Below are 21,797 nucleotides of genomic sequence, written 5' to 3'. Positions count from 1 at the left end.
AGTTAAATGCTTAACCAGCTCTGAATTTATGAATACGATTTTTTTTTCTTATTTGGTGCATTTGAGAGAGGACAGAGCTAGAATACAGAGAAAACCCAAATCAGTAAATACTACTTGTTGTCCAATTCCACTTTTTTGCTTGTTGTACAATGCAAATAATTAAAAATGTAGAGTTTGTGCTAAAAAGAAGTCATTTTTGTGTAACCATTTAAAGTCAGTTTGTCAGTTTGAAAAAGAAAAACACAACTATACAACCGTACAGAGACTCACAAGGCCCCAAACTTTACGTTTTTATGCGTGTTTTATCCAAGGATGGACTGAATGCTTCCCAGTTGAACTCATCCGCATCAGTGCAGGTGAAAAAATCTGTTGATCTTTTTCTTTCTCCTTCCTTTTGAGGTCATTCTGTGCTTGTTTAACACACAAGTTAGCCAATAGCAGCTTTCCTGTCACCTCTACATGAAGGTTTTAACCACAGCGGCTTAGACAGCAGACTGTCTGACGCCTGAACGACTGTTACTCACTGCAGCAGCTCTCCGGATCATTAACCCAGATTAAACAGCTTCTCTGCTGTAGGTGTCCTCAGGTCACTGTACGATGGAATAAGAAAGGCAGAATCAAACTGTAGGAACGAGTCAGGGTGTCTGAATATAAGCCAAGTCTCATCAGCAGCTGAGCACACTGAGGTCTCTGCACACCCCGACATGCTCGCAGCTTGTGGTGGTTCTGTTGTATTTTTCATGTTTGTTATCTAATGGCTACCTTTCAACATGTTATGCAATTGTGGCTGCAGGCACTTCATGTACAACATAGTTTTATTTTTTTCTGTTTTGAAGAACATGAAGGAAACTATAAAAATATCTCTGAATTTTTATCCCATAAATCACAACCTAATGGTAACTAATGCCATTATTTTTTAATGCACAATACTTCTTTAATTTCCTGTTGTAAGGGATCATCTAAAATCCTCCAAAATTAACAGTATCAATAGATCGTGAGGGAACAGCTGCTATGTATTTACATCTTTGTATTGTGCTGAAGAGATATCAAATAAATTTGAACTAAGGCAGTGGCTGTGTTTTCATGTAATACTGCTTTCTACCACAAGGTCATACACAGAGTTCATGTAACCGTTATTTAACCAGGTAAAGGAAAACATTTTCAGCAGCGCAAGACGAAGGAAATCGGTTCAGGACTAAAAATGTTTTTGTCATGGAGGAAGAGCTCTGCCTTTAATCAGTGTAGGAAAGGTAAACAGCATAGGCGAGGGCAGGTAAAAGGTAAAACAAGTCAATACACAAGAAAATCCAACATTAATACAACAGAATAAAACAGGAAACAGGAAGAAAAGACAAGTTTATGCCGTGAAAACTTTACATCAGAGTTGAACAAAGACAAGGTGGCAGTGGGGATAGCAAGGCTGGAGGCATTTATACCCAAGAGGACACGTGTGGCACAAAATAGGTGAGAAACAGAGCAAAGGATGGAAGTGCAACTAAATGAAATACACAACAAACAGATTTTTTTTAAGCAGGAGGCAACAAAAACCAAGGTTCACATCTCGACAAAAAGCACCAAGAAGGTTTAAAGAACAGCAGCACACAGTTAAGTACACATACACTAGTAAAACACTGCCCCCTGTGGTGAAAGTGTTAAAATTATAGACCCTTTAGTGAATATCCACCATTTTCCATGGTGTCCATGTAACACGGACAATGCTGAGTATTCTTTGACGCAATCTGAGAACCGGTACATAACTACAGTAACAGTCACACAGGAAAAATGCACTTGTGAAATATAAGGCGGTCAGGCTCTCACTTGCTACAAAGGCTCAGTGTTTAATTCCTTCTCATAATTAAAGTTAATATTTTCAAAGTGAAAAAGATAAATTGAGAAGGGAAGACGACCTGTCCAAGTGTGAGGCTTTATTTCTTCTCTGAGTAACTAATTAAAACATGGATGCTTTTGTGCTTTTACCTTCGGGTGAAGATGCACTTGTTCTAAATATTGAGAGGGAAGCCTCTCTACCATCTCTACAAAAATCTACGCTTGTGGCTGATCGGACTCTCGTATCCCTGGAGCCCATGAAAACAAAATCAGCTAGCAGACGACAGACCTGAGCATGTAGGTGCAGCAATCCATCAGTAGTCTGATGATCTCTATAAACTGATATCTACATAAATCTGGAAGGAAGAAACAACCGTCTCAGTGTGGAAGCTTTCTGTTTGTAGTCTGACTAATATTAACATGTTTTTGGGGGGATTTTAAGTCTTTTTGGATATCAAAAGGGTAACATAATGGCTGAAATGCAATCTCAAAACTATCAGCATTAAGCTTTTTATTAATTTGCTATTCTTTTTCTAAATTTTATCTACATTCAAAGATTTTCAATCTGTTCCTTGGGTGTCCACTGGCTACATGAGAACCCCAGTTAACCACAGAGGCTAATGGCATGTTCATGCTGCCAGTAAAGGGGTGACTAGTTACAGTTAATTTTCAATGGAAAGTCATATAAAGCAAAAAAAACACCCGCAAACATTCCTTTCTTTTCCAGGTTTCTCCCGCATTTTAAGACATCTCCGGGCACCCTCCCGTTTTGCTACTTCTCCTGGGAAATTCACAAAATTTACGTGACCCTCAGATTTTCTTTCGACCAATTATAATGCACGGATTAGCACATTTTGTGTGTCATCTTATGTTACCCAAGTTGCCAGATCGCCTATCAAAAAAATCCATGTACATAACCCACAACATGATTCAAGGCCAGCTCGATGCTGAATGATTTCGCTGGCTTCTTAGCTGTCATTGGCTATTTTAGCTTAGTTCCAGATGTGTATGGGTGCTTAAGAGAGTAAAAGTGGCTGCAGCAATTCTATAAAAATATTGTATTTCTATAAGAAAACTGTGTATAAAAAGTAAATGATATTGTGAATGGTGTTAATAGATTTGATGTCTAATTGATTTATTGAGTGTTTGATTTTAAAGCAGAGTTCAGTGTGATGATGATAAAAAAAAAAAAGTCCTGTGGCGCGTGCTTTGATGGATTTATGACATTTACCTGAAAGCAGACATTCAAACAGCTGATGTGAGATAGGTCGTTTACAATACTTTCTGAAAGCTGCATATGTGTCTAAGAGCAGGCAGCTGTGTGTGGCCATCTTTAGTGCAGCTTTTATGAGTCTCTGCAGAACTGTTTCCATATGTGTCAGAGCGCCCTGGGTGAGGACACTTTCAACGGTGTATTGGTAGAAAGACAACAGAAGGTTTTTGAGAGAGATTCATTTTCCTCAGGGATCTCAGGAAATACAATCTTTGTTGTGTTTTTTTTTTTTTTTTGAGACAATGTGTGTGTGTTCTGAAACTACAGACTCTCTCCACCTCCTCTCCGTTTATGCTCGGTGGCAGGTGGGCATGATTTCTCCCAATTATGAACAGTGATTAGGGAAAAATAACTGTTATACAGTGTCTTCAAAATAGCTTCACACATCAGCGGTCTGATAAACACCCCCACCCACCCCGTGTAAACAAAAAAAAAATTTTGTCAGTTACATGATGCTCAACACTTGTTTTTCGATGCGCGAGCGAAGTACAGCGAGTCAAAGTTAAGAGAAGAATCCAGTGAAATATGCACAAGCCCGTGAATAATATTAACACATTAACTTTAGAAACACTTCCACAGCAGCATGAAGCTGGTCACACTTTGTCAGCAAGAGCATATCTTAAAAAAAGAAATACAGAAGTTTGGTAAACACTGTTCTTCAAGTGCAGACTTCCTTTAAATGAGATGCTAGCACTCTGTTAACGTTGAGAAAGGGCAGACATTGATTTGTGACAGAAACATGCAGAAGAAGAGCGCAGCCCATTTCCTTTTTTAAATACATAACGCCGCATTCCTGCTTCATTACCCTGCAACACAGCGTTTGCAGTCATTGTTCACCGAGACAGGAGATAAAAAGCATTGCACCTTTTCACCACCTCTACTTCCACTCCAACAAAAACTCAGTCCTAGAAATCACCTCGAGGTCCTGTTCGCATACCAAGCAGAAGGAATATGTAGCCCTGACCTAAAGTGAAGCCATTTTTATTTCTACAACGTAATATTACAAATCTGCGTCATTGGGGCTTTACACTCTGCACAGCATTAAACACCCTCTGTCCTTAGAGTTTGAAGTGAGATTGAAAACACCCTTCAGTGAGAGAAATGAAAGTAACCTCCTCAGGGAGCATAAGTGAGGATTAGACAGCAGCACAATGGATGGATGGCGTGTTTACTGAAAAGGAACAGATTCACAGAATAGACAATCAAGGAGACAAAATTACAACAAGTAAACATAAGACGACATACATTTGAAAAAGCTCTACTTTGCTTTATTTTACTCGGGGTTTCCTGCTGTCAGAGGCAACATTTCAAATCTTATCTTTATGAGGAATGAGGAATAAAACCGTCAGCGGCAGAGGGCATGCAGCAGCCGCTCAGATGATAAATTGTGCAGACTGCTCCTTTTTCAAATCCCTTATCATGTTGCGACAACACAAGAGAGACATAAAACTCCTTGTGGTCTCTCTGAGATGAAAATATACACTTATGTTCACATCTGGATGTTCAGATCTACACTGAGCTGATATTTAACCAGAGTCAAGCATGTCAGATTGCCAGCAAAAATATATCCGTTTTTCGGGGGTTTATCCATCCCACTTCTATTTGTGTGTTTGTGTAGCTTCCTTTGATGTGTAGTAATAGAGGTGTGGTTTATGGCAGAGACATGTTATTGGATGTCTGAGACCCCCCAAGTGCTCAGGAGGCACTTGGGGGGGTTACATGCTTCACTACATTCACTATTTATTTGTGTTTCTTAAGGGAGTCATTCGGTTTGCTAATTTTCATTACTTTGCTCGCCTGAGCTGCAGTTTCAGAACCTGCCCTAATTTGTTTGTTTTGTGTTTCAGTTTGTCGAGTCGGTTAAAAGATTCCCGGGGGATAACGTGTTTGGAAAGAGATGTTTACCGCCTTTACACTGCTCACCGTTTAGACTGTGTAATGCCATACCATCTCAGGCAGCTGCTGCAGCTCACGGATGCTCTTCCGATGAACCCACGCTTGTTTAAATTCAGTTTTGAGTTTCTACCTTGCAGCAGTACGGGTGTAGACGTTTCTCAGTGGGTCAGGCAGCTCGTTGGTTTGTAGTCACTTCTTCAGATGAACAAAGAGAGCCGGTAGTGTGTGTAGTCCACTCTGTGTATTTCTGAGTCCATGGAAATCGCTTTAAAGAGCAGCCCCATCAGACAGTTTGCAAATTAAATTCTACTGTAAACCCACAGATGAGAGTACACATTGAATTATACATTAGATGCCTGGATTCACTTCAGTCTGCTCACTGAATGTATTCTCCATTTGTTTCACTGCTCTCTGAAACATGATCACTTGTCCTGAGTTGCATTTAGTCTTTATCAGTCAATGTGGTTCTGTGCAGCCTGAGTTAAGGCTATAGTTTGGGCCCAGTCCAATGATAATCATTGGATTAAATACTGCCACTGTCCTCTGAGATATCAGGTAACCACGTGAATTTAAAGGGATGGCTTTGATTGTCCACTAGCTGCTTTTCCTACCTTCGGATTTCCACATATGAAGGAGCTGTGGTCAAACTACTAGTGCAGGTATGTGAGATCTGCCAGTAGGATGAGTAGAGGAATGTCAACTGACCCATCTGCTGATCTGTATTGTGGATGAACTTGATCTGAACTAACGTTATGCTCAGTAATTATAATGCGCATTTGTTCTTTCCAGCCTGTCAAATGTGTAATTGATCGATTATTTGATCGTTAGTTGTAGATCAGTCTGCGAACCCGTTGGCTGTGGCCTGTCTGTAGGGATGATGGTTAACAACTTCCTGCTTCTTGCAGTGGTGATTCTTTACATTCTGACCATAGATTCAGATAAACTGAAGGTGAATCATTCTCAGACAAAATCTGATATCAGCCAAATCCTTTCCTTTTCCAAATGAGCCGTTTGTGTGCAGGTGTGTCATGATTAAGGAATATTATTTGGATAACTAATAGAACCCAGAAATTGGCTGGTAGCAGTACAAGATCTAGTCCATTGATTATAAATTCTGCATGTCACTGTGTAGAAATCTGTTTTCAAAATGGAATAGAAATAGAAAATAAAAATATTATTACAAAATGAATACAAAAATTATAGAAATTAATGATAATGACGCTGCTATTCTCTTGATTATTATTGGATCCAGTTTTGCTATCCTTTGGTTTATTTTGGGTCATGCCTGAGCATTCTGGGAAATGGCCCGGTCCAACATTTTGCATTCATCATAAACCTTTAGTTCAGTTTCCATTCTGCTGTTACAGCAGGTCTGAAATACTCTGGCACAGCCATGATGATGTTTCCCTACCAACACCAGCAAGCTGCTGAAACTAGAAGAAGTGTGGCAAAAAGTAATGGATGGCAACCATTATCTACTGAAGAAGAGCCACACACATGAGCGATGGCGTCCTTTAAATGCTTTTTCAAACACGCTTCAGCGTGATGTAACTGTGCACGATAGTGTTGTCTTGGGAAAAAGAAAGCTGGCAGATGTGCATCTTAATCCCAACATATTGAATCATTTATTCAAAGCTCGAGTCCTGCTGCAGCAGAGACATGATCACAGTTGAGGGGATTACAGTTTTTAGTGTACTCTCCTCTTATCCTCTGAAAAACCCCATCGAATCACAGCCGCAGCTATCTACTTTTGAATAACAATTTAAAAAACGTATTTTATTTCAGTAATGGACCCAGAATAATCTCAACGTGCTAAATTACTTTATTTGGTTCTACTTTATATTATAGAGTCATTCAGTATTGAAACTATGTTGGCCCAGATATTCAGGTCTCGGTATAATGCAATATTGATGTAATGGGCAGCCTGAGTAAATGCCTCAGACAGAGATGGGAGTGAATCGAGGATGGGTTTTGTACTCTGAATCTTTACAGCAGTTTGTTTTTGTACACGAGATCCACAAAGTGATCCATTATCAACAGCAATTACAGTATTTCTCCATCTCCATCTATTTGTAGTCTATCACTTTATGAAGAAGAGATGAAATACTGGATCTAAGAGACATTTTTTCAGCTTTCACATTCACCTTCTCCTGCTTGAGCTTTTCAGGGCAGCTGATCCACATCTGTAACTCTGTGGGTGTCAGTTTGAACTTATCCCCACTGTGTATGAATATACAACTGACATTTGACTTTACACTAATAATACACACATAACCACTGAACCTTCTATTCCACCACATCCCAAAGGTTCTCTATGGGATTGACATCTGGTGACTGTGGAGACCGTTTGAGTACACTGAACTTATTTTCAGGTTCAAGAAACCAGTTAAGATCATTTGAACATTATCTTCAAAGTAGTCATCAGAGGATGGGTACACTGTGGTCTTAAAAGAATGAACATGGTTAGCAACAATACTCAGGTAGGCTGTGGTGTTTCCATAGCTAAGGGACCTAGCTGTGGTGCTAAGAGGCTGACAGAGTGCCAAGAACTCGCCTACCATGCCACCACCCGCCGGTTCTTAGCTAACATGAGTGGCACCCGGTGTGGTCTTCTGCTGCTGTAGCCCATCTGCTTCAAGGTTTGTTACATTCAGATATTCTCTTCTGCTTTCCTTTGCAAGCTGGTAATTATCCTCTTAAATGGTTTTGTGGGAAAATCCCAGCAAATCAACAGTTTGGAAAATACTCAGATGAGCCCACCTGACACCAACAACCATTCCATAAATGGCCTGTATTTGTATAGCGCTTTACTAGTCCCTAAGGACCCCAAAGTGCTTTACACATCCAATCATCCACTCATTCACCCATTCACACACACATTCACACACTGGTGATGGCAAGCTACATAGTAGCCACAGCCACCCTGGGGCACACTGATAGAGGCGAGGCTGCCGGACACTGGCGCCACCGGGCCCTCTGACCACCACCAGTAGGCAATGGGTGAAGTGTCTTGCCCAAGCACACAACGACCGAGACTGTGCAAGCCAGGGCTCGAACCAGCAAGGCGAACTCCCAACTCTTGAGCCACGATCGCCCCATGTTCAAAGTTACTGTAAACCTCTTTTTTCCCCCATTCTGATGCTCGGTTTGAACTTAAGCAGGTCATCTTAACCATGTCTACATGCATAAATGCAGTGAGTTGCTGTTATGTGATTGGCTGATTGGGTAATTCTATTGATGAACACTTTACCAGGTACCTATAGTGAATGATCATGTTAAACATGGGAAAAGTTTAATCAGACCCCTGAGAGCCAAAAGCTTATAGATCAGACTGCTCTATCACCCAGTTTCTATGTGTATTTGTCTCTCTATGATATCAAGGAGACGAGGTATTCCTCATACTATTACTATTAAAAAAAGAAATCTCAAATATGATGCACTAGGTGTTCATGAGTTCAACTGTGCAATAAGCTGAACTACAGAGGTCAGCTCAGGGACGCCGCAGTTTAAGCTGAAAACAGAGATGGGTATCTCTTCCATGTAGCTTCTAATAATATATTAAAAATATTCTGCTCCACATTTTTGGATTTATACTGTCACCAGTGATTTTTCAACTGTTTTTCTTTCTGGTGAGTGGAACGTCTAACAACCTCTGTGGGTTTTGATTTATGAAAGACGTCAGCTGTCTTTATGTCCTGCTGTGCGTTTCAAAATGCAATCGTGCATATGAAAGTGACTCTGCAGTTACTTTACCTTAAAGGGATTTCTCTAGGTTTAGACTTGTCAAAATGTCACCATGACTTAATGCCACACAGGCAGCTTTCATGATGATGTTTTTTATTTTGTTATATATGTGAATGATAGTGTAACATTTGTATGAATGTGGCTGTTTGTATAGTGGGGTAGACCAAAGGGCAAAGTGTTTAGGATGGATTTAAAGCGTTTTTTTCCTTTTAAATCAAGCATAGCGTGAGATCCGGTGGGCGATGAAGTCACGCTCAGCATCAATCCCAGCAGGTCTGCCAATCGCAGTGCCAGCCCTCATCATCTAATGGCTCGACAATACACACATTTCTGTTCAAGTCGAGTCAAGAAAAAGCCGCATTTTAGCCCTATTTTTAAACATGTAAGTGCATATGCATACACAAATGAGACCATGAAACGAAGCCTCATTTCTATATCACTTACAGGCTTCAAATGGAGTAGCTTGTCATGTCAGAATGTTGAATGAGATGCTAATTCTTGCTCAGAGTTTGAATTTAACTTTTGGTGCTATCTTTACTTTGACTTGGCTCACTGACAACCTTTACTCTGGAGATGAATTCTGCATGACGAGGACAGGAAGAGGAAGACGATAAAGAACGGTTGGATAGTTGTTATGCTGAGACATATCCAGACACTATATGGTTGATTACAGTCACTTAATCCTGGCTGTCAGCATGTGCTTCACCGCGGCTGAAGCTACTTCTCCCACCGACTCAATGCAAACTTTCCACAACAAAGGAGCTACTATCACACACAAGTTTCTTAAAGGTTTCTTAAAGGAAAACTGGCAGTAAGAAGAGATTTTGCTACTTCTGATTTTAGATTCCTTTAAACTTTAATGGTATAGCAGGAAGTGGTCCCCTTAACCAAAAAAGCAAAAACGCAAAGGAAAAAGACAATGCCACAGGCATCTTAATAAGATCAGAATCAGAAAGACTTTATTTATCCCCAAGGGGCAATTAAGATACAACAGAGCAGCATGACATTGAACATTAGGACAGGGCATAAAGATGCAATAAGAGTGAGATAATAAATACATAGAATATACAGTACAGATGTCATCCTCTTCCTTTTCACCTCAAGCCTCATTTGCTGAATTCAAGTCAGGCACTTAAACAAACGAGAATATGTATATACATGCTCAATTATTCCCAATATTGTCACAATTACTTATTGTCCTGCAACCCTCCACACAGCTGACAAGAGCCAGCTAAACAACAACATTAGCTGGTTTTAAGCTAACATCATGCCAGCTAATGTTAGGTTCTAGTATGCTAAAAATCTTTCCTTTCCCTCTGATAAACAGTTTGATTACATTTTCTCATGGGGAGTCCATCAGATGTTCATTTCAAAGACTGTTTCACTAACACCTGCTAACAGCAGCTAAATGAGGCTAACAGTAGCTAACAGCAGCAGAAACTACCAACAGTTCTGGATATCCTAAACAATCCACTTCAGTATCGCTGGTATCGGTCAAAAGTGAGCTTCTCTGGCTCACTGACCTGTATCAGACTCATTTCACAAAGTTTTACCGCTTCTTCCAGAATAAATAAGCATTGATAGCTGAACTGACAGCCATCCACAGATAGTGAAAAACTTTGGGGCAGATCTAGATCTGGTTCAGACATTAGTAGAAACACGCTGGCCAGCCACAGCATTTATTGGGTACAGTCTAAACTTAATGTTTTTGATCTCTCTTGGTTGACGAAAAGATGTTTGTCCTGTAGCAGCCACCCTAGTTATGTTTATACACTTGAACTGGGAGAAAAGGAATGCTGCAATCTTCTTTTATACAGTGTAACTTTAACCATAAGCACTGTCTACTCTTTTGAAGACAGATGAAGGCTAAACTCAAAGAATCCTAACTGAATCTCGGTTTCTTGACCAACTTTTGGACTGAAATCTAATTAAGTAGAGTTATTTGTTCTTTGTCTTGGCGCCTACCTGTTCGAGTTTCCCATAAAAGCCACCCAAAACCGAGACCAGAGTGGGAGCAGATTTCTCACCATGTTTGTATTTTCCCACACTGATTTTGAGTACTACACTTTACTTGTTGGACATTTTTGTGGATGTTTTAAAGAAACAGGACCTTCCTCTTTCAACCTCCCACCAAAACTATTTGTGTGAGCATTTTTTTTATGCTCCTTGTACTGTGTTTGTTATTCTCTTGAGAAGCCCCCACAGCTTCACATCCACCTACACCCAGCTGGACGATGGCGCCCTGCCCACCGTCCCCTTTACTTGAAGAACTCTCCAGCTGGCCCCTCTCACCTCTGAGGAGCCTACATCTCCCTCGCTCTCTCTGCGTGAGACAAGAAATCATCCTGTGCTGATTAGCAGGAAACTTTACAGCCCTGCATTTGTGTGTTTTACAAGTAGACTTGTTTTCTATTCTGGGAGTAATGTGCTGAATAAGGCTGCCTGAAGGGGCCTTTTTCCCTGACATGGTCTGTCTGCACGTTAATCTGTGATGAAAGGCTTGTGGCAGTGTTTGTTTAAATGTACACATTAATCAGAAGTAGCACCACCTACATGACTGAACTCCATTTGGGATTCAGATATTTATCAGTCCCACAGAGGCTTTGCCAGGCCTGAAACATTATCTCCCCTTGTCTTATATAGCAGGCTGAATATTGAATAGCGGTATTAGATTATAACTCTCTGAGGGGAAATATGAATCCTTGAAGCAAAACGAACTGAACAGGGAAGGATTGTGCTTTAATTAATGTTTGTCTCATGGCCTTTTGACAAGCTCTGAATATTACCGCCCATATATCAAAGCATCTGCAGAGCTCTGTGAGCTCCTATTAGTCAGATCACAGTCGCAAGTAATGTACATCCAGCAAAACATAAACTTTAACAGTGTTTCAAATAAAAAGACACAGCTGCAAGGTACCTCATTAGACCCTGCGGGAAACAGACAACACGAACATTCTTCTTAATTCTGCACAGGAAACAGTAAAAGCAGACAAGCCCGTCTCGTATGGCCTTGTAAAAGTTCATGGATGGCTCTGTTATTAAAGGCAGCCCTGACTTTGCAGGCTTTTTAAGAGAAAAAGGAGCTGATTGCATTTTTTTGTTGTTTAATTTTATTAGGAAACATTAAAAGCAGTACATGTGCTGAGCGCTTTAAAGGAAAGAGGTTGAAGGAAAGGACGGGGACTGTTATAATCTAATTTAGTGGGTAATTTGGTTAGCTGCAAAATTAAAAATACTGGATGTCAGTGAATTTCCATATGCATGTGTTTTATTTTTATTTAGTGGTAACTGTGTATTAGACTGCAATGAGCTGCACAATCTCTATTTTTAAATGTGTTTATATTCTCTACACTTTGCGCCCTTATTATACTGTACAAACTTCACAGATCGACTCAGACTCACCCGATGTATTATCTTATTTTCTCTTTCATTCTTCAGGAGGATACAGATCACAACTACTACACATCAAAGACGTACGGCCCTTCAGATCCGATGAGCAAGGGCTTGTGGGTAAATATCGACCAGATGGACAAGGACAAAGTGAAGATCCACGGCATTCTGTCCAACACACACAGACAAGCTGCGGTAAGTCAACACACATCATGAGATTTACTCGATGTTGGCATATTTAAAGACATTTGATACCAAAAATTATCCATCAGATGTGTGTTTTTCACTCTGATAAATGGTTATGAGCTATAATTTTGTTATCCTGAAAATGAATCTGAGCATTTTAAAGGAAATATGTTTACATCTGAACCTTACTTATGTTGAATTCTGTGTACAGGTGCTTTGATCTGCTTTAGCTCGGTTCACAGATGTTGGTGTTTTTTCCAGAAATGGACCTATTGCTCCATCTACAACTGCTGCTCACTACAATATCTTTGTTACTGTGGAACCACAATTATTATCCAACTTTAAGACATTTTACATTTGACACAGTAAAGATTGGTAGGACATAATAAGACTAACAGTCTTTCTGCGTTTAGTTGGACAAAGGCACAAGTTTTATATTTCTGCCACTGTACAACAGAAGTTTGTGGTTCCTTTTTTGTATATTTTTATATTTAATGACTGAAAAGCATGTTTTATCAGATTGAGATCAGGTGACTGACTTGGACATTGAAAAATGCCCCATTTCTTTGCTTTGGAAACTCTTGGGTTGCTTTTGTGGTATGCTATGGGTCATTATCCATTTGCATTGTAAAGCTCTGTCTGGTCAGCTTTGCAGCATTTGGCTGAGTCTGAGCAGAGAGCATAGCCCTGTACACTTCACAATTCATCCTGCTACTTCTATCAGCAGGCACATCATCAATAAACACTAGTGGCCCAGTTCCACTGGCAGCCATACATGCCCATGCCATAATTCATCCTTTGAGCTGTTTCTCTCCTTCATCCTTTTCTCTTCCTATCATTCTGGTTCAAGCTAATCTTGGTTTCATCTGTCAAAATAAGTTTTTTCCAAAACTGTGCAGACTCTTTTAAATGTTTTCTGCCAAAGTCTAATCTGTCCTTCCTGTTCTTGACTATAACCTTGTCATAAACCCTCTGTATTTCCATTCATGAAGGGGATACTTGCTTAGATGTTATGAAGTAGAAATAATTCACCATGCACTTTAGTTGACCCTTTTTAAGAATGAACCAGATTGTAGATTTGGGACATCCAACGAAGCAGACATAACATATAAAGCTGACTTAAAGTGTACAATTTGTCACTGTAAATGAGGAGGATCGTGACAATAACCCCTCTGAAAACAGTTATTTTCTTATCACTACACACACATTACTGGAAGGACTACGGTTGTTTTTAAGGCTAAAAACAGCAAGTAATTCTTCTTGCATTTTTACCATTAAAAGTATCCCTGCAGTGAAAAAATTAGAAAGCTCCCCTCCCTCCACCTCAGCACAAGCAGGTGATGCATGCAAGCTGCATACTGATGGAGTCACACAAGGCAGCAGCAGACTGACTGAGAAACAAAGCAGAATTGCAGTAAAAGAAAGAGAGAGAGAAAGAAAAACTGCCCAGGGTGAGCAATAGCTGGCAAGGATACAGAATAGAGGCCCACATTGTGAATTCTGCTCCTTTACCTTCAGCTGGGTGGTGATGGATTGAGCTATCCACTCTGAGGCAAGCTATTCATTTTAGCCACTGAACGTCCCGGCTAAGAAGCGAGGCGTTCTTGTAAACAGCATCGGGGAAAGGTTCTCTGACTTTGTTTTACGAAGTGAATTCCTAATTCAGCGGTCAACTGAGGAATCTGGAGTCAAAAGGAGACGCTGGAATTCTCGGCTGAATAATTTGATTTCATATTGGAGCGAAAGAAGCAGGGAAAACCATCTGTGCTGAACAGATCTGCGGCACAACCTCAGCAGACTAACGTTTTAAACAAATAGACTTTATAATGAAGACAGTTAAAGTCCTGCATATACTCAGAGATCTTCCTTCCAAACTGTGCCGGCTGCCAGCTATTACTCAAAGAAATTGGCTAATAAAGTTGTAAAACAAAATGCAGTCACAGAGGTTAGCTTCATCACCGGAGTGCAGAAAAGTTAAGCTCTGGATTGTCTCTATGGTCTTCAAGATTCATCGTGGTTTGCCACAGGATTACTCCCTCTGGCACAATCTGTAGGACCATGCATAATATCAGCATATTCACTGTGGACTGTCCATCTCCATAACACTTACTGGCAGTGTCTGGAATTTAACCCGAGGGATAAAACAATGAATGTAAACTATAATTTATAGGATACATTTTTGGCTACCCTGTAGTCTCTTAAAGATAATTTTATTATGTCTCCGTTCATACTAAAATATTTATAAATACAATATGAGCCCATCTCTGTGTAAAAGCTTGTTGTTTAAATATTTCCCGTGAGAAATGGTAGGCCTCAAGAATCTACAGCCATGCTAGCAGCTCTATGAGGGTACGCTGGATAATGCTTTGAGCTAAATGCTAACGTTAGCATGAAACATACATTGGTAACAGTGATGTTGATGATTTTTGGCTGGTCAAATTTTACCATTTAGAAGATTTTAGTATGGTGAGTTAGTGTGAAAAGAAATAGCTAATTAGTCTGGATGAAGCACACAGGAAAGCTATTGTTAGCTGTTAAACTTAAAGCATGACTTTCCTCCGCTACGAAGTGACCGGATAGACTATTTCTGCTAACTGTTACTACCAACTCCAGCACAGTGTTTCCTAATCACTGTGCAGTGGCACATACGTGTGTCGTGAGAAATCATCAGGTGTACCGTGCTCTAGATTTTCAAGGTGCCGAATTGCACCTCACTGAGAGGTGACGTGTGCACATTAGTCATGCGATTATTCCTACTAGTATGCTAGAGCAGTGTTTCCCAACCTTTAGGAGCCACGGCACATATTTTACATTAGAAAGATCACACGGCACATCACCAAACAAAAAAATCACCAAAAGCAAATTGATCATTTCCCCCCGCGCACTAGGTATAGCAGAATTGGTTCGATTTGACCCCAGTATAGCTTTTATGCTTTCTTGTAACCACTACTCATGCTAGGGCCTTCATCTCCAGGACCCAGGTCAGATTGACAACTTTCTCTTTTCAAATATGTATCTATTGCTATCATGCGCTGGATCGTCTCACAGTTGGCAACCTATTTAATTAGAGCAGGTAGTTGTACTGCCCTCTAGTGGAAGAGAATGTAATTGTTCTGCCCGTTACTCAGGCTGATTGCTTAGAGTACTAATCACACCTGATCATTTCTCATGGCACACCTATGCGCTGTGGCACAGTGGTTGGGAAACACTGATCTAGAGGGTTGAGATTTCTACCGGTAATATGTGTCTTGGGTTTTACCAAAAAGATCTTTTCTTGCCACGCCATTTTTTTTCTGTCTCAATCTAATAGAAATTTATAGTAAAACGTAAAAAGTGGTCTCAAGTGAGCCTTGAATTTTATGTATGGGTCAGTTCAGAGGGTAGGTAAAGACATATTTCATATTTCTCACTTTGGGAGTCACAGTGCTGACATGTAAGTCCCGAGCCATATCCTCATTTCTCTATATTTTGCTAGGAAAATGGGGAATAGTTGCACTGATTTATTGAAGCATGTACAAACATACATGGAAGAACAGTAAACCCTACTTTTGTCCACTGCCTTATTCACAAGGGGTCAAACTGTATAATATATTTGGCATTTTTTGACAGATTCAACTAAAGAAGTGGGAAGCATTTGTATTTTAGTGAAACAACCTTTGCTCATCGTACTTTATAAATTCAGAAGAAGATCTGGCTCTTTGAAAGCAGAATATAATGAACTAAGGGGTGGCTCAAGACTTCATGTTTTCCTAGGTAAAAAACGACCGCCACTGAATAGTTACATGCAGAGATATGGTGTATATGTCATTTAATGGTCGGGCATTGTACAGCTACAAGCATTTCACCCCCATGTCATACTGTGTATGGTTGTGTGTGACAAATAAAATTTGAATTTGAATATAAGTATTTCTCCATGAGTGTTTAAGAAAGTACTGTCATTGCTTCACATTGTATATTTCAGCTGTGACATAAACATTTTTTTTCAGCAAAACTTTGAGTTCAGTGTTTGTCTTTTTTAGTTTGTAGGACTTCTTTCTTCTCATAAAGATTACCCTGTAAAGTAGAGCAGATGTAACACACCGGGCACTTTGGTATTTGTTTTTCACATTTTCCTTCTGATCTAAATCCTCTTTGTTTTTTTAAGATCAAAACAGCTTTTTCTTGGATCCTGTCTTAGCTCTATCATCCTGACTGAGGTCATCTGTCTGTTTTTTGTTTTTGTTTTTTCACAGAGAGTTAATCTGTCCTTCGATTTTCCTTTTTACGGACATTACCTGCGTGAAATCACAGTGGCGACCGGTGGTAAGTGAACACTGCTTTTGCCCTCTGTTCTCAGTCGTATTTATTAGTGTTATTATTGGATATACTGCCTGTGCTTGGTATATTATACTGTACACAGACAGATTTTTATTGCTATGGGGTTTAGCAGGGAATGTGGTGAGATTTATGAAATGAGTCTGGAGTACAGAGGCATTTATGAAATGGGGAAGAAAACCACAGTCTGTGTGCATACATGTGTTCATGTCTGAATGTGTTTCTAGTACTTGGTGAACCTGTGGGTGTGGTGTGGCTACTGTACAAAGAGATATCCCCCCTAAATACAGAAAAGGGGACCAAACAATGAGTTATTTCTGCAAAAGATGCTTCTTGGAAACTAAATCAGGGAGATTCAGGGTTTAAAAACCTTGTCTGGCACAAACCACAGTACAAAACCACCAACAACAATCTTCCAGCCAAGCAGGCAGCCTGATACAAGACATTTACAGCTCTTACCTCCGTGGGATAGTCTGCTAGAGTAGGGGATAAAGCAACAAACCACTCCCAACACTCTGCACACCAGACTTAACTGGAGGAGAAACCAGACCAGTAGGTTTGGACGGGAGACAGGAGTCGTTCTGCCGAGTGACCCAGCGCACCCTGATAGACGTGGATAAAGAGGTTGGGGTATCAGAGGATGTGTATCTGGGGGCGAGACACATGACGCAGCAGATGTGTTTGCCAGAGTGTGCAAAGCAATTTTCCACTTGAGTCTTGATGGCGAAACCGCAACACCCCAACCGTCTATTATCACATCAAAGACTAAAGCCCTGCACTTACTCAACTATTTCAGAGATGTTGTGCAGCGTTTAACTGTCGGTGGAATAATAAAGAAATAATCAGTTGTGTCTCTTATCTTCATTCTCGTCACTGTCTCGTGTCCCCACTTGATCCTCGATCGCTGGGGAAAGTTCAGTGGGCTTTAGAGACGTTCTGGATGATGGTGAGGAGGAACGGATGGGCAGAGGCGCTACTAGCCCGAAAGAGATAACAGGAATTTGCATTTCTCCAGACAGAGATGGAGGGACAAGGCCGCGAAGAAGAGGAGGAGGAGGCAGCTATCTGCCTCTCACAGGCCTCGGGGACTTTGTCTCCGAGACACCCTCCTCATATCCCTCCATTTCAGGACCTATCAGTCAGCTCGCCCTCCTCTCACCACTGTACCATCTTTGCAGCCTGCCTTCATTTCTGTCAGCAGGTCACACTTTTTACTTAAGCAGATATTTTTCTTTCTTGCTTCCTACGCGGAAAAACTCTGCTGGAAAAGATAATTTCTTAACAGAGGGTGACAAAACGGCAGCGGAGTTGCATTCGGATTTCATTACTTTCCAAACAGTAAAGCAGCCAATCCTCAAACACATTAATGATCCAGGCACCAAGACTGGGTTGGCATGTATCCTGAATACACATCTATGGTCCAAGTGTACTTTTCAACTTTTTTGATACAGTGACTGTAGATTTAAACATCAAAAAGGCCTCATTCTAAGAACTTAAGGTGCATTTCCTCTTTAAACTGCCTACATTGATGGACTCTCATGTTAAACATGGCCAAAGTTTCAAATAATGAGGTTAGCATATCCCAGTAAGCCAGAAGCCTGAGGCTTCAAGTAAAAACACCCTGTTTTAGACTTTTTGTTGTAATATTTGCTTTATATGATGTCAGTGAGAGCAGATATCCCTATTTTGTTCACATCAGTTGAACAGCTCAGGCTGTGAGCACAGAAGCTTCGTGCACATTCTGTTAGCGAGGGGCATCCAATCAAAAGAAAGGTGGCTTAAAGGGAGGTTGGCGTCAACAGAGACAGTTCTGGTGAACTGAGGCACTGGACAAAGGCCCAGTATAAAACACATAAAGATTATTCTAAACTACAGAGAGCCAACATTAAAGTACAGAGTGAGAAATTAACCGAGTAGGTTCCCATTGATGTTTTAGCTTTCTGGAAAAGTAATGGTGGCTGTTTTAAAATGAAATAAGGCAGATTACTGTAGATACTAATACACAAGGACGTCAATTTCTAGTGGAAACAGGTTCAAGGAATGTCTTTAACAATGAATAAAAATAATGAATACAAATATTAATAATAGAATTAAGACTTTTCTACTTTTCTTCAAAGTAAACTAAAAGAAAAAAGTGACGCATGCACATTTGAATAATTCTGCTTACAACATACTGCAGTCAGCTGAGAGCCAGAGTAGAGAGGCTGAGTGTGAATATAAGTGATGAAATATGATCTGACCGCTGCCAGCTGTGTGGACAGTTATCCAGCTGTGCACTGATTTCAGTGGTTGGTCTGTCACTTGTTAGAGGAAGAATGCATGCATCGGCTTACAGGAAACACAGGACAACTGCATGAATCAGCTTGGTTTTTTTCATGTTTTGCAGTCATTAATGTTTAAGGTGCCAAATGCATAACATTCGTGAGGTGTGAGGTACTTAAACTCTTGGGAACAAAAGCTCATATGAAATGTTATTAGAAGAAGACATGAGGAAGACAACAAACAGCAAGATTTTCATTAGAAAGAGTCGCCCCTCGATCTGGACTAGCAGCACTGCTCTGTTTTGTGTTGTTTTAAGAAAATCACTCTGTGCATCAGACTGCCACACTATGTAAAAATGTACTATATGAGAGCAATGTTATACTGTTCCTTCAGTCTTTGTGTTAGTGTCTCCCACCTGTTTCCCTTAGCCTCAGTACCTTGTTTAGAAATTGTCTGAGTCTCTTCTTGCCCTTTGTCATGTTATCCGCCAGTGCTGCGTGTCCCTGGCTCTGTGGTTACCAGTATTTAGTTTTTAGTGTTTAGTTTAGTTTTTGGACTTTGTTTATTTTATAAATTTGAGTTTACACTGTCTCCTTCGATCCTTAGCCTTCCTACCACACAGCTGTCCTGTGACACCCACTCCCTCCCTAATTTTTTTCTTATCAAATCTCTGTGTGAATCCTCTTCTTGGCTCACAACTGAGCTGTGATGAAGAGAAAAATCCTGTAAATTAAACATCTCAGTACGAAGGAACAAAGATTGTCTAAACACAACGTCAGTAAAGTGAAGCTTTGACCTGGTGGGACTGCTAATTCCTGCTCATGTTTTTGGACAGCAGCACACACAGACACAGCTCCTGAAATAAAGAAGTGTCTTCCGCTGTCCCTCCTTTCTGAACGCTCCCTCTTTCCATTACTTCTATTTCTCTGTTGTTCCCTCGTGTATGCCTCCTGTTCTGTCCAGTCTCCTACTGCTGTAAGTGACGGCCATAATGAATGAATTGCCTCTCTATTGAGCGCCCCGCAGCTCTCACCTCTTTAGTGTATTGAGAGGCTGTCTGATTTTCTTTAGACTGTCAAATAAGTGGGATTATGTATTCAGGGGGTTGCTGGTGGTAGAAAGCAAAGGCATCAAGGCTAAGAAATAAAACATTTCAACCCTGGGCTTTATGTTTTCAGAGAAGTGTGTGTTTGGTTGGGTATTTTTTATTTTTTTATTTCTTTAGCTTTTAAGGGTTGAAAGTGGAGCCCAGAGGCAGAAGGTGAGCTACAAGCACAGGCTTAGGTAGAATGATGGGTGTCAGGTTTGTTTCTGTAATGCAGATTTGTTCACTCCTCTGCAGTGTCTTTTATTTTGAAAAATTTGCAGACTCACTGTTCAGTTCCTTTGTCTGACTTCCTCAGCAATAATGGTGCCCTTGCATATGTTGCATATGTGGCTAATGCCCTTGTCCCTTCTATAGTTTTATATTAAAAGATTCAAATTATTGAGTTAAATTATTATGTCTAATGATTATTTGGCTACACAATGTGAAACAGTCACAAACCCCATGCCATTTCTACTTCTAGAGGACTGAACTGAATTGCTTGAAGTATTCAGCTAGTTGTTTTTCATACTGCTTATTTTCTCAAGCACAACTTGTATCCTTTCTTATCCTAATGAAATACTTCTTTAAAATTGTCCCTGGCATCAAACTTCAAGGAAATACCCTCTGAAGTACCTACCTGTCAGGCATCATAGCAGCTAGGATGACAAGACATAAGGCTCAATACATGAGTGGGGCACAAGTGCCTTGGGAATCCCACAGGCAAATGGGAACCACAAAGAAGCCACCAGGAAAGTTGCAACCACCAAATACCTGCAGAGGGTAAGGCAAGTCCTGAGGAGTGAGCTGAATGGAAAAACCAAGATCAGGGTAATCAACACCTGTGCCCTGCCAGTGATCAGATACCATGCTGGGATAATAAGCTGGCCAAAGAAGGAGATAGAAGCCATTGACATCAAGACAAGGAAGCACCTTGTCTAGAAATCCTACCAGTGGCTGGACAATGCTGGACTGAAAGAAAGCGCAGAGGCACTAATCATGGCAGCACAGAAACAAGCTCTGAGGACAAGATCTATAGAGGCAGGGTCTACCACACAAGGCAAGATCCCAGGTGCAGGCTGTGTACAGATGCAATCCAGTACATAACTGCAGATGGCAAGATGCTTGCAGGCTGGGGAAACATTGAATGCCATAACCAAGTGGCCGGCATAGTATACAGGAACATCTAAGTCAAGTGTGGCCTTGAAGTCCCGAGGTCAAGATGGGACATGGTCCCTAGGGTCTTTCAGGTACAGACAGAAACTGGTGATGGCTAACCAACCGGACATAGTAGTGGTGAACAAGCAGAGGAGGAGAACGATATCAAATGAGAGCAACATCAGGAAGAAGGAACACAAGAAGCTGGTGAAATACAAAGGGCTCAAAGAACCTGAGAAGATGTGAAGAGTAAAGGTAACAGTGGTCCCAGTGGTAATCGGAGCGCTAGTTGCAGTGACTCCCCAGCTAGGCGAGCGGCTCCAGCAGATCCCAGGAATAACATCGGAGATCTCTGTCCAGAAGAGCGTAGCTCTAGTAATTGCAAAAAACAGTGCAGGACCCTTAAGCTCCCAGGCCTCTGGTAGAGGACCCAAGCTTGAAGGATAAAGACCGCCCGCAGGGGTGAGAGGGGAATTTATATATACATATATAAGCAGTCCTTCAGTGAGCCAAAAGGACTGCTTTATTCACTCTAAGTTCACTCTGCATTCAAGACTTTACACAAGAAATATAGTCAGATCCATATTTCTTGTCTCCTGCTTTCAGTGCTGACAGCACTTTATACGGAGGAAATTCTGAGCATGGAGATCTTTGGGGAAAGAT

At 40.7% G+C, this 21,797-nt stretch overlaps 1 protein-coding gene across 1 annotated transcript in view; it reads left to right on the top strand.

Annotated features, from left to right (window-relative positions):
• Positions 1 to 21,797, top strand: part of plxdc2b (plexin domain containing 2b) — a 118,853-nt gene that overhangs the window by 50,932 nt on the left and 46,124 nt on the right. Inside the window, exons 3-4 of the mRNA XM_082545881.1 lie at positions 12,179 to 12,325; positions 16,549 to 16,618. Of these exons, the coding sequence (XP_082402007.1) occupies positions 12,179 to 12,325; positions 16,549 to 16,618 (217 nt within the window). The remainder of the gene's footprint in view (positions 1 to 12,178; positions 12,326 to 16,548; positions 16,619 to 21,797) is intronic.

This window comes from Aulonocara stuartgranti (genome assembly GCF_965226115.1).
Source record: "Aulonocara stuartgranti genome assembly, chromosome: 9".
Lineage (NCBI taxonomy): Eukaryota > Metazoa > Chordata > Actinopteri > Cichliformes > Cichlidae > Aulonocara > Aulonocara stuartgranti.
The sequence above is the reverse complement of the archived record's forward strand: the minus strand, read 5'-3'. Positions and strand labels throughout refer to the sequence as shown.